The sequence below is a fragment of the Phaseolus vulgaris genome, chromosome 9 (assembly GCF_000499845.2).
Source record: "Phaseolus vulgaris cultivar G19833 chromosome 9, P. vulgaris v2.0, whole genome shotgun sequence".
In the NCBI taxonomy this organism is placed as follows: Eukaryota; Viridiplantae; Streptophyta; class Magnoliopsida; order Fabales; family Fabaceae; genus Phaseolus; species Phaseolus vulgaris.
In genome coordinates, this window is record NC_023751.2 from 6,943,472 (window position 1) to 6,956,141 (window position 12,670).

General features: G+C 35.0%; 1 protein-coding gene across 2 annotated transcripts; it reads left to right on the forward strand.

Annotated features, from left to right (window-relative positions):
* Positions 1-2,214: 2,214 nt before the first annotated feature.
* LOC137823119 (uncharacterized) lies at positions 2,215-6,071 on the forward strand. 2 transcript variants are annotated; one of them, XM_068628246.1, is made up of 6 exons: positions 2,215-3,220; positions 3,349-3,484; positions 3,568-3,641; positions 4,594-4,720; positions 4,833-5,105; positions 5,575-6,071. In XM_068628246.1, exons 2-6 carry the CDS (start codon positions 3,365-3,367, stop codon positions 5,842-5,844), a joined length of 864 nt encoding a protein of 287 aa, XP_068484347.1. In that variant the 5' UTR covers positions 2,215-3,220; positions 3,349-3,364; the 3' UTR covers positions 5,845-6,071. The 2 variants fall into 2 exon arrangements, with proteins under 2 accessions (XP_068484347.1, XP_068484346.1); XM_068628245.1 differs by having other exon boundaries at positions 2,354-3,225; positions 3,354-3,484.
* The last annotated feature ends 6,599 nt before the right edge of the window (positions 6,072-12,670 follow it).

Sequence of the window (12,670 nt, forward strand, 5' to 3'; positions counted from 1 at the left end):
CTATCACTCTAACTTCATTTAATATTCTATTTTAAAATTTATCTAATTATAAATTATTTATTATCATTTGACATTTTTTTAATATTTAATAAATATTTGTATAAGTACCTATATATTCATTGTCCAAATGGCAATAGGAAAAAAACATAAATTTTATAATCCTCATGCATGAGCGACAGGAAATTTTTTTTGTCAGCGACGGGAATGATATGAACAAATATGAGTTTTAACTTAAGACAGACACTAGTATGGTTAAACTTACACTAATCTAATTAACCTGTTATATTTTACAAACTCTCAACATGATTCTCCTTCTAATTGTCACTATTATCTTAACAATAATCGTTATTATCTTCATCACTATATAACAAGAAACTCTTCATGGAAACTTTTAATCATAATCTATCCATCGTAATTTCAAAAGAATGCAATTCAAATTGAAAACTCTGTTATTAACAGTATTTCTAAAATTATTATATCATCACTTTTATCATTAGGAATAGTAGAATCATCTATTACTATTATTATTATTATAATTAATATAGCTTCTAAGATTCAAATTTTTATTTAACGGATGATTTAAAAGATAATAGTGACATATTATTATTTTTAATTATTCATAATGAATTTAGAAAAATATTGAAACTCAAATTAAAATTAAAAATATTGAAAACGATAGATTAATAGAGATAGAAAAATTTAAGTTTTTGGTAACAAATAATAATCAAACTGAATATTAAAAGCATAAAAAGGAAAAATCGTAAGAATGTTATAAGTTTTACACACACATATATATATATATATTGCTTGTTGAATCGTTTATTTGATATTAAAAATATAAAAAAAAAACATTAAATTCATATTAGGAATTTATTTCTACTTTAAATGTGAAATAAATATTTAAAATAGGTTTAGGATATTTAATCACAACTTGTTAGACTGGTTTATATTAAAAGTATAAGAGTATATACTTTGATGCATCTTATGGTTGTAAAATATACTACTTCATGAAAGGAGAATTGTCACACATGCAAATGAATGTTAAAAATAGTGAACACAATATATTAATTATTATGATAGAAAATTTGAAAATGTTAATAAGAAGTGAATGACTAACAAATATTAAAAGTTACTATATTTCTTAATGTTACAGTTATATATATATATATATATATATATATATATATATCATTTTAATTTTTTAGTCCATTTTATATTTCATTTATAGTGATTTAAACGGGTTTTCTTATGTGAAAAAAATAGTTGTGTTTTCTATGAACATAATATTAAAAAATAGTATTTATTAAAACTTGTTAATGTTTATTAATAAATTTTAATAATTTAAGTTTTTATTTATCTTTCTTATATGGTTAAACTTTGTCTAGTTTGAAGGTTGGAGGAAAGAAAAAAGAATTAGGGACACAATAGTAATTTCGTTTCATTTACTTTTAAAGGTGCGATTAAGAGGACAGAGGTGCAAATAACACTTCCCAAGACATATTAAATATTGAAATAGGATAAAATCAAATTTGAAGATAACGAGAGACTTAAAAATAATTTACTTAATTTAAATTTGTAAGAAAAGCTGATGTTATTAGTATTATACTAAAAAAACAAAAAAGAAAGAGGTCACTATCATCCGCAACCTAAACATTGTTTTGAAAAAAGAAGTAAGAGAGTATGGGAAGGAGATTTGTGGAATTGAGTTGCAAAAGAATTTTAAAATTTGAAATATTGGGGAAATAAGTGCTTCAAGCAGCTGGTTGGAGTTTGGATACCGTTAGGTTGGATACCGTTACATTCCCACAATCACCTAAATTATGATGAGAGACGAAAATGCCCTGGCCATTGTTATTTAGCAATGTTTATTAATTTGATTAGGGAGTGGAGATTTTGGCAAAGAAGGAAAAGAAAAGCTGAAAAGGTAAAGGTTGTGTCGGGAGCATGTGAGGAGGGGATTTTGATCTTTGAGAGCAGCAAGTCGATAATTATGAATCACAAGGTTGATGAGAGATGAGAGATGAGAGATGGGCATTTGGCACACGTGAAGGCTCTTCATGTTTTTTGCTTGTGTCCCACGAATGGTTTATGATTCAGTGAAATATAATAAAAGAGAATTGAAGCTCAATCTCACAATTCTGGGAAAAGCTCACTTGATTGAGTGCTTCTCCCTCCATTCTTTCGAAGAATAAAATTTTATAAAGTCAGAAATTAGTTGGCAGGCCTTGACTTTTTGCACATGAACATCACGAGATATCTGATCCCATCGAATGTGTTTTGCTTCTATGTAGAACCCACTAGTTGCCATTTCCCCACACCCATAAGACCACCCACATTTTTGTTTCCTGCCAAAGAGGAATACCATCACCCACCCACATACATGCCTTTGCCTTCTTAATTTCAATTCACTCATTCTTCTCAAAAAACTACCTACCATTTGCAAATAAACTTCATCACCGCTGCCAAAAATCCCTGTTTATGAAATCATCTTTTGCTAAATCAGACTCCACAAATATTACATTATTTCCCTTTACATCATGTTTTTCAGTAGCATTTGGCTTATGTGGCTAATTTTTTACTACATTTAGTAGGAAAGAAAAAAGAGGGTAAAATCACTCCAATTCATCATCATCTCCACAAAGTGGGTGGGTGATTTGCTTAAGAAGGAAAACAAAAGAAAAGAAAACGGGGACAACAAAACAGTAGCATTTGGGTTTGGGTTGAGGGCAAAGAAGTAATATTTCTGTGCTCCCTTGTAACAACCGACATGTGGCGGTACATGCGGCGCACATGCTTACAGTCCCTAGTTACAAAATATACAAGGGCGGTTTGAGATTCAAAAAATAGGGAGAGAGAGTAGTAAATAGTAATTAACAGGGAAAATTGAAAAGAAAAGAAAAAGTTGAAAGAAAGATAACGGAAGGGTTATATAAGAGAGAGAAAGAGAAAGAGAGTGTGTGCGTGCGTGGTTGGGCTTTGCTTTGTTTTGAAACAGAAGAAGAGTAGCTTCTACTTTGTTTGTACTACTCTACACTCCAGTCTCTTTTTTTCTACACATTAAGATTACCTGCTCTTATATATATACATAAATAAATAAATAAAGTTTCTGGTGTGTTCTCCCTACCATTGAGCAAACAAAAAGAATCTTGGAGATCGGGAGGTCATCGTCGTCATTTGTGTGCTGAAGATTAACATAACGACCTTGCGCACCCAGGAACAGGCACGGTCCCCCCTTCCATTTTTTTTGTTGTCATTTTTTGTGTTTTGTTTTATTGGGAGATTTTGAAGACTGAAGAGGGAGGGAGGAATGAGTGATAGCTAATAACTGTTGATTAATTGGTCGAGCAGGGCAGTAGTCGGCAATATGGAGAGAACCACTCCGGTGAGGAAGCCGCACACTTCAACCGCAGATCTGCTTACTTGGTCGGAAACTCCTATTTCTGATTCCCCACCTCCTCCTTCCTCCGCCTCTCGTTCCCACCAGGTATATTCCCTTTCTTTCTTTCTTTCTTCTTTCGCTAATTTTAAAACTTCTTTATTTATTTTTCTTCTATTGGGGAATTTCAGCCGTCCGATGGGATCAGGAAGGTCGTATTTGGGGGTCAGGTCACCGATGAAGAAGTCGAGAGCTTAAACAAACGGTGAGATCTAGTCTATTCTCTCTCATCATTTTTTTTATCATTCAAACTTTTAACCCGTTGGGTCTTGTTTTGAAATTTCAAAAGGGGCTTCTTCTTTTTTCTCCAAAATATACACAATTTGTGTGTGACTCTGTATATTTTCACCGTTTCTTTCGGTCATTGATGTATGATCAATAATTTGTTTCTGTTTTTGGTCGCAATCTTTCTTTGGAGTATCTTCTAATTTTACGTATTCACCCCTTAATTGAAGCGGGTGTTTTGAAAAAAGGGGCAAATGAGATTGGCTGATTTTGTTGGATTTGGATGATTGGATCTATCGTTTTAACCTTGCTTTCTTGTTCCTCCTGATTTTCACCACGTCTTATTCTTTGGATGAAGAGCTAGCTCGGTTCAGCTCGGCTACATGTATTCCTTACCATTAGAGTGGGGAAGTCACATTTACAACCTGAGGCTAGATTTAAATAGTGACGAGAAATTAAATTCAAGCTGTGTTCATTCTCACTCTTGTCCCTGCAAAACCCACAACTCTAGCACTCATTCATATTCTGTTTTCTAATTCCTCACTGTCACTTTCTGAGCTACCATCATCACTCTTTTGTGGAAATGGGTCATATCACTGAAATTTCCTACTATATACTGTCTCTGAGTTAAGAAAACACTGTTTGTTCGTCCATCTTTTATCCCCCTTTCCCTTTGTTCCAGTCTTGGAGGTTGCGTGAAAATAAAGAAGTATAATACATACAGAACATTGATTTTCTTTTCTTATACTTTGTGTTTTTCATTTTCTTGTCCCTACTTTATTATGATTCTAGACTAGATTAAAATGAATATGAATTCAAATTTTTAATCATATTCCTTCCGGTCCTTTTTATAAGGACGGGAGGCAGTGTTGTGAATCCTAGATCAATTTTGCTGTGTTGCATCTGAAGTTGTCTAATTGTGGAATTTCCAGAAAGCCTTGTTCGGAGTATAAGATGAAGGAGATAACTGGTAGTGGAATATTTGTACCCAATGGAGAAGACGACCCCTCAGAAGCTGGCAGTACGAACCCAAATAAGACTGGAGTACGAATGTACCAGGTATTGATATATATGTGTGTGTATACATGCAAGAACACAGATGATTTTACATATTGTGTCAGTCATGGATTTTGGCTAACTTGGAGCTTTCTTGTTCATTGTTGAATTAAAGCAAACGATTGCTGGAATCAGCCATATCTCCTTTGGTGAGGAGGAGAGTATTTCTCCAAAAAAACCCACTTCCTTGCCTGAGGTGGCCAAGCAGCGTGAGCTAAGTGGAACTTTGGAAAGTGAAGACTCGATATTGAAAAAACAACTTTCTGATGCGAAGTGCAAGGAGCTCAGCGGTCATGACATATTTGCTCCACCACCAGAAATCAAACCCAGTCCAATAACTCCTCGCATACTTGAGTTAAAAGGGAGCATAGGCATTGGAGAACGTCATGTATGCACCACTCTAATTTGCTAACCCTGAATATTTTTCATATATTTATCACTCTCGAGAAATTTAAAATTTGGATACTTTAATAGCATCTAAGGGCACAGAGTACATATAGGACTCTGTTAATCAACTCTGGTTGGCATGAGTGGCAAGCGCTCTCCTCCCCCTCAGCAAGAGATTGGGTTCCATATCCATCTCTTGTGAATGAAGCAAAATTGGTTTGGGACGGATCCACCGTTTGCCTTCAGTAGAGGAGATTAGGTCTTATGCTTGGTGGGGGAACACACTCCCTTGAGAAGGGAAAAAAATGTATATTGAACATTTTTTAGATAAACACGTCACCTGTGAAATGATTTTACAAGGAAGTAAAGTTGATGTTCTTCATGCATAGTGCGTACGGTGATGTTTTTGTTTAGCATTTTTGATTGGCCATCTTTAAATAAGTGGCTTGTGTTGTGATCTTGGTGTACAGGCCGATGGAGATCAAGGCGAAACCAACGCTGCTGGGGAACCAATGAAAACAGCAAAGAAGATCTATGACAAGAAATATGCAGAACTTTCCGGGAATGACATATTCAAAGGTGATGTGCCACCTTCATCTGCTGAGAAATCATTGAGTGGGGCCAAACTACGAGAGATGAGTGGCAGCAACATCTTTGCAGATGGAAAGGTAGAAGCAAGAGACTACCTAGGTGGCGTACGGAAGCCACCCGGTGGTGAGAGCAGCATTGCCTTGGTATAATTTATTAGGTCTAACTTATCTTCATACTGTCTTGTTTTGTTTTAATTAATTTTTAGTGGGGATGTGTTATTATATTATTTGACCTTGTATTCTGGGTTTTGGGAATTGGTGTTTTAGGTTTCTTGATGTCTTGACCAAAAGAACCATATGCTAATTGGTTGTATGTCTATAATCCTGTGTTTCCCTGTGTTTGCTTTTTAATGAAGTGATTTGAACTGTTTAATTGATCCTGTGATTCATTAGTTGCTTTTATAGTTTACGTTGATCTGCATTCAGAAGTGTGAATACCTGCAAAGGATTCCTACACTTACTCATATGGGAATGAGGAAATGGAAAAATATAACCCTGCTCTCACGCAAAATGCAAGAATATCTTTCCTGATATTTTTTTCCTTTGCTAAACATTGTGTTATAACTAAATCTTTTACTTTGGAAATTAAATAAAATATTCATAGCCATTAATGAAAGGATAACGTTGTTTAAAAATAACAGATAGCAACCATAGGTTTCTTTTCTGTTGTTAGTTTAGAGTAAGTTATGCTATTTAGAGTAAAAGAACCCGGAATATCCTCGAGCATGATGATTTGGTAATGGAATCTTTCGTGATATTTTCTGCTCATTTTAATTAACATTGTATTTTTTATTCGCAACTAACATGTTTTTACAATTAATTATATATTGTCAATAATATGGATATTTTTCATGTAATTCCTTTTCTTTATATAATTGATGTGCAAAAGCATCAGCACCATAGATCTATTAACCATAAAAAAATGTACACAAATCATGGGAAACATAAACCAAACCCATGAACCAAAAAACACCTATGTCCAACACAGAGGCCCCAGCACTCTCATTCAAATAATCTATCTAAAGTTAGGAAGGTTATACCTATTGTGAAAGAAATCTTGCACAGGAAAATTAGGAATTGAATTCCACCAAACCTTTCTTTGTGTAATTTAAGGCAAGTTTTTCTCCACAAGAAATTGCCTTAAAAATTCATATTTTTTATAAATCGTATACAATTAAACCATCTATTTCTAATCTTGGAAGCTACCAATGTGGGATTACTAAAATTAAAAGCCTTGATGACCAAAATGAATCTAATTCCAATCAGAGAGCACACCAACCCTTTTGCTCCGCTATTTCTATTGCCATCAATGCATCAACAAAATGCATAGTTTAAACCAATACACTTCGCTCTTTCAAAATGCTCTACAAGGAGAAATACCTAGTACACCTTTGGCAGCTCCATTGGGGTTAACCTTTATCCAATTACTTCTAGGCTATTGCCAATCCACTTAAACTATTGGTGGAGATCTCCCAGGATCTAAAATTACTCCATACAAAGGACCTGCAATGACACAGTAATACGGTGGTAATAATTCCTCAATATTTGTTTATCGATTCTGCAAAAGCCAAAAACCTGAAAAATATTATTGAAGGAATAATAGTGTGTTACAAATAAAAAGCAGAATAGAAAAAGGAATAGATGGACTCAGAAACAAGCAGTCCAAAGGTGTCGAAAGTAAAGAAAATTCAAATAAAAATTTTATTTACATAATTTATTATCCCTGAAGCAGGGATATATATTTTTCATTCCCAGCTAGCTTAGATGGAAGAATCTTGAATGTAGACAGAGGTAGAGACTTGGTGAGGATATAAGGAGGAAGAAATGATTGAAATAGTGTATTTAAAATTAGAAGATAAAGTATGATATGCTACAAAGTTATTGATAGGGTATTTAGAACTTATAGTGTGTATAGAAAACAAATTAGTATGAAACTCTTCAAGGTAGGCTGAAATTCTCTTAGAACAGGTGGACCTCCATGGTGGATTAGAAACAGTGTTCTTAGTAGAAAATCATATTCTCAGTAGCAACAATATAGTTATATGAGAAAAAAAAAATCATACTTGGAGTTATAAGAATGGAGATAGATAAAGATAAATTGTTGGAACTCTTAATAGTATTTTCTTTCAATTTAAAAGAGAAGTGATTTTTATAAAAGATAGTATGTCTTGAGACCTCAATTTTATGATTTTGAAGATTAAGAACAAATATAATGTGGTTGAAAGCCTAAAAAAGAGTTTCAGAAACAAATTGTACATCTAATTTTTTTTCTTTGAGAAGTAATAATGTTGGAATACAGACTGCCAAAAACTCGTAGTAAGGAAATATCATATAAAGATCCATGTAATTTTTTATAAGGAGTTAATAAAGGAGTGTGAATACAATTAATAAGAATAAGAATATGTAATACAACAAAATGCCAAAAAATAGGAGGTAAATTCGCTTGAAAAAGTAAAACACATGTTACATTGAGAATATGTTGATATTTACATTTTACAATACCATTTTGTTCCGATGTTTCTATGCAAGTTCTTTGATGAATAATGCCTTTAGAAGAAAAAGATTTGTCATGACAAATTCAGCTCCATTGTTAGAGTGTATTATTTTAACAATGGTTTGAAAATATTTTCAACATAAGATAAAAAGACTAGCTATATATGTCATAACTTGAGATTTAGTATGCATAAGAATAACCAAAGTATAACGAGAAACATCATCCATAATAGTAAAAAAAATAGAACAGGAATCCCAAATATCCATATGTAAAATCTAAAAAATTTTAGTAGTGGAGGAATTGCTTAAAGCATTAATGTTACTAGTTGGAAAATCTTTGTGATTGGAATCAACAGTGAAAGAGCCTATTTGATTCACTTGCACTGAGGTTGAGTCACGATATTTTTTTGTTGTATTTTGTTTAATCAAAGAAGACAAGTAGTGTTGAGTTGTGAAGACAAAACCATGTCTACATCCTCTTGTTCTTGTTGACAATTCTTAAAAGAAATATCATTAGTTAAAACAGTGCTAAGCACTTGAGTAGTCCTACCATTAGAAGAATTGTAATCAAGGGGAGACTCTTTTTCTTGTAACATGCATCGATGGCATGAGTATTTCTACCACAATAAGTACAAATTTTTCTGTTGCTGTTAAATCTAAAGTTCTTGGTTTTCTTGATTGGGAAAACCAACTTTTCTCAAACAAACTTTTTTAGTATGACCCAATTTTCTAAAAACAAGATAACAACAATATTATGATTTGCACTAGTGTAATTAATACTTGTAATAAAAAATTTACTTGCTAATTTACATTCTTGCTAAGCCCTCGAAGGAATTGCATGGCTTGATCTTCACATTTTCTCTTACTAATAAGAGAGGTCACAAAACAATTACACTTATGTTGACAAACATATATAGGGTTAGGTCGAAAATTATCTAGTTCGTTCCAAATTATTATGAGTTTTGTAAAATAATTTTTATTTAAAGAAGAAGCCTAAAATTGCAAATCAGAAATTCTAAAGAGATCACCTTCAGAATATCTTGTTTTTAAATCATTCCAAATATCAACGGCTACATTCATCCAAATTATGCTTTGTCTAATAGGAAGAGAAATCAAGTGTACTAATCATGATACAATCATTTTGTTACATCTAACCCATGCTGAATAGGTAGGGTCACTTTTCGGTGGACACGGATGAGCATCCAAAACAAATTTCACTACGCACTTAGTGTCATTATAACTGACCTACTTCGAGAGTGGAAGTACGTTGAGTCAAGAACAGGAGAGACCAACGAAACGGCGAAATTCTCATCAGAATAAAGATATAGGTAAATATGGTAGTCAATTTTGTTGATCGATTACGTGGAAACCAAAAAAACAATGAAATAGAAAAAGCAACACATAAAGTGATCGAAACAGAAAACTGAGAAACCATAAGCAAAAACAATAGGGAAGATGAGGTGAGAGGTAAAAGAGAAAGAGAAAACTGAAAAATATTATTGAATAGATAATAATTTGTGTCACTAAAAGAGTAAAGAGGGTGAGAGAAAAGATTAGGAAGAAGAGAGAGAGAGATTGAGAGAACTTTAGTATTTGAGATTCTGATTTACATGTAGAGCAGCCTGAGTATTAATAGTACCCAGTGCAGTATGGAATACAAGTGAACAGTTAGGACTGTTATAAACAGTTATTACTGTTATACCTAATATCCCCCCCTTAAATTGATGGTTTAGGATACACCATTAATTTATGTGAGAAGGCTGAAAAAGGGCCAGCACTTAAAGGTTTCGTGAAAACATCCGCGATCTGTAAAGTGGCAGGGACATGTAGAAGGTGCAGTTGCTTTTGTTGAATAGCATCACGAACAAAATGGAGGTCAAGCTCAAAATGCTTGGTCTTGGAGTGCATAATAGGATTGGATGCAAGAAGAACAGCGCCAAGGTTATCCGAGCGAATGGTGGGTAGCGTAGGAGGAAGACGAAGTTCAGTGAGCAGATTCTGGATCCATTTGAGTTCAGCAAGCGTAGCAGCAATGCTGCGATATTCTGCTTCAGTGGAGCTGCGAGAAACAACCTTTTGTTTCTTTGAAAGCCAAGCAATAGGGTTCGAGCCGAGAAAGACAACAAGGCCGGAGGTGGATTTCCTGTCATCAGGATCAGAACCCCAATCAACATCAGCAAAGGCATTGAGAGTGAGTTGAGAAGGGCGCCGAAGATGAAGACCATGAGTGGTAGTGCCAGCTAGGTAACGAAGAATACGTTTAACAGCATTCCAGTGGTGATGTTGAGGGTTGTTCATGAACTGGCATGCTTTGTTGACGCTATAGGCGAGTTCAGGACGAGTGATGAGGATATATTGAAGAGAGCCTACCACTGAGCGATAGAATGAAGGATCATCTACAACAGGCGTCTATTGTTAGACGAGTAGTGGAGAGCATAGGTGTTGGTTGAGGCTTGGAAGAGAGCATGTTGGTTTTACGAAGGAGATCCTGAATGTATTTAGTTTGAGATAGATGTAAGCCGCCATCCAACGTCCAAGTGGCTTCAATCCCGAGAAAGTAATGAAGAGTCCCAAGGTCCTTTAGGGCAAAGTGCTGACTGAGAGAGTGAATAAGACGCTGAATGGCACTGTTAGAGTTCCCTGTGATTAGTATGTCATCAACATAGATTAGGATAAAGAGCGTAATATTGTTGTGGAAGTGAAGGAAAAGAGAGGTGTCACTTTTAGTAGGATGAAAACCAAGAGAAAGCAAAGTGGTACTTAGCTTGTGAAACCAGGATCTAGGTGCTTGCTTCAACCCATAGAGAGCTTTGGTAAGTTTGCAGACAGTGTTGGAGTCACCAGTTTCAAAACCAGGAGGTTGACTCATGTAGACAGATTCCTCAAGGTCACCATACAAAAAGGCGTTATTAATATCAATTTGATTGACAGACCATTTTAGTTGAAGTGCTAGAGTGAGGATAATACGGATGGTGACAGGCTTTATCACAGGACTGAATGTTTCAAAATAGTCAAAACCATATTGCTGATGAAAACCTTTGGCGACAGGCGAGCTTTATTGCGCTGAAATGAGCCATCTGCATTGCATTTTATTTTGAAAATCCATTTGCAGCCAATGGGTTGAACTTCAGGAGGAAGGGTAGTGAGAATCCAAGTGTTGTTTGTGTTTAGAGCAGCAAGTTCTTCTTGCATGGCAGCAAGCCATTGGGGAAGCTGTAAGGCCTCTTTGGTGGATTTTGGGAGAGGCAACACAGGGACAGCAGTGAGAGCACTTGGACCAAGTAAGGCAGCCTTCGCACGTGTAAGCATAGGGTGAGTGTTGTGAGGAGCAGAATGTTGTGGGGGTGAAACCATGGAAGACAAATCAGAGTGAGAAGATGTGGATGCAGAGGAAGCAGGTTGGCCATATGAAGAGGCAGGGGCGATGGGTTGTGAGGCAGGAAGAGCTGGTTGTGACACAGAGAAAGTTGGTTGCTGAAAAACAGTTAAACTAGGTGAAGCATCGGAGGGGCTATTTGTGGGTGGAGAGACAGAAGAAAAAGGGTTAGAAGAATCAGCATAGGGAAAAACAGATTCATTAAAGGTAACATGGCGAGTAATATACATACGCCCAGAGGGAGAGAGACACATGTAGCCTTTGTGATTGGATGCATAGCCAAGAAACACACACAAAGATGAACGAAAACTCATTTTATGTTTATTATATGGGCGAAGCAAAGGATAACAAGCACATCCAAAGGTTTTATAAAAAAACATAATCAGGGTGTGTGTTAAACAACAAATAGTATGGGCTTTGATTATTTAAAACAGGTGTGGGTAAAACATTAAAAATGGATACAGCAGCAGTGAAAGCATAGCCCCAGAAATGCATGGGTAATTTAGAGCAAGCAAGTAAAGTCAAACCAATATCAACAATATGTCTATGCTTGCGTTCCACAGAACCATTATGTTCATGAGTGTGAGGGCAAGTGAGACGGTGAGATATGCCATTGGATAGCAAAAAGGATTTAAAACAGAGAAATTCTTTTGCATTATCAGTCTGAATGCTTAACAAAGGAAAACCAGTCTGTTTTTCAACATATATTTTGAAAGATTTAAAAACAGTGAGAACTTGTGATTTAGCATGAATTAAATAGAACCAAACATATCTAGTGTAAGCATCCACAAAAGAGATATAATAAGGAGCACCATTAGTGGCAGGGGTAGCCGATGGCCCCCAAATGTCAATGAAAACAAGTTATAAAGGTTTAGAGTATATAGTTTGAGAGGCTTTAAAAGGAAGCTGATGGGACTTGCCAACAACACAGGATTCACAAAATTCATGTTTAGCAGTAAAGAGTATATTACACATCTTCATTATTCGATGAATCACTCTTGGTTGGGCATGACCAAACCGGGAGTGCCACAAATGATAAGCAGAAGAGCCAGCAGAGAGTGCAGTATTGTAAGCAGAGTATGATGCAGTTTGAACTAGATTGGGAAA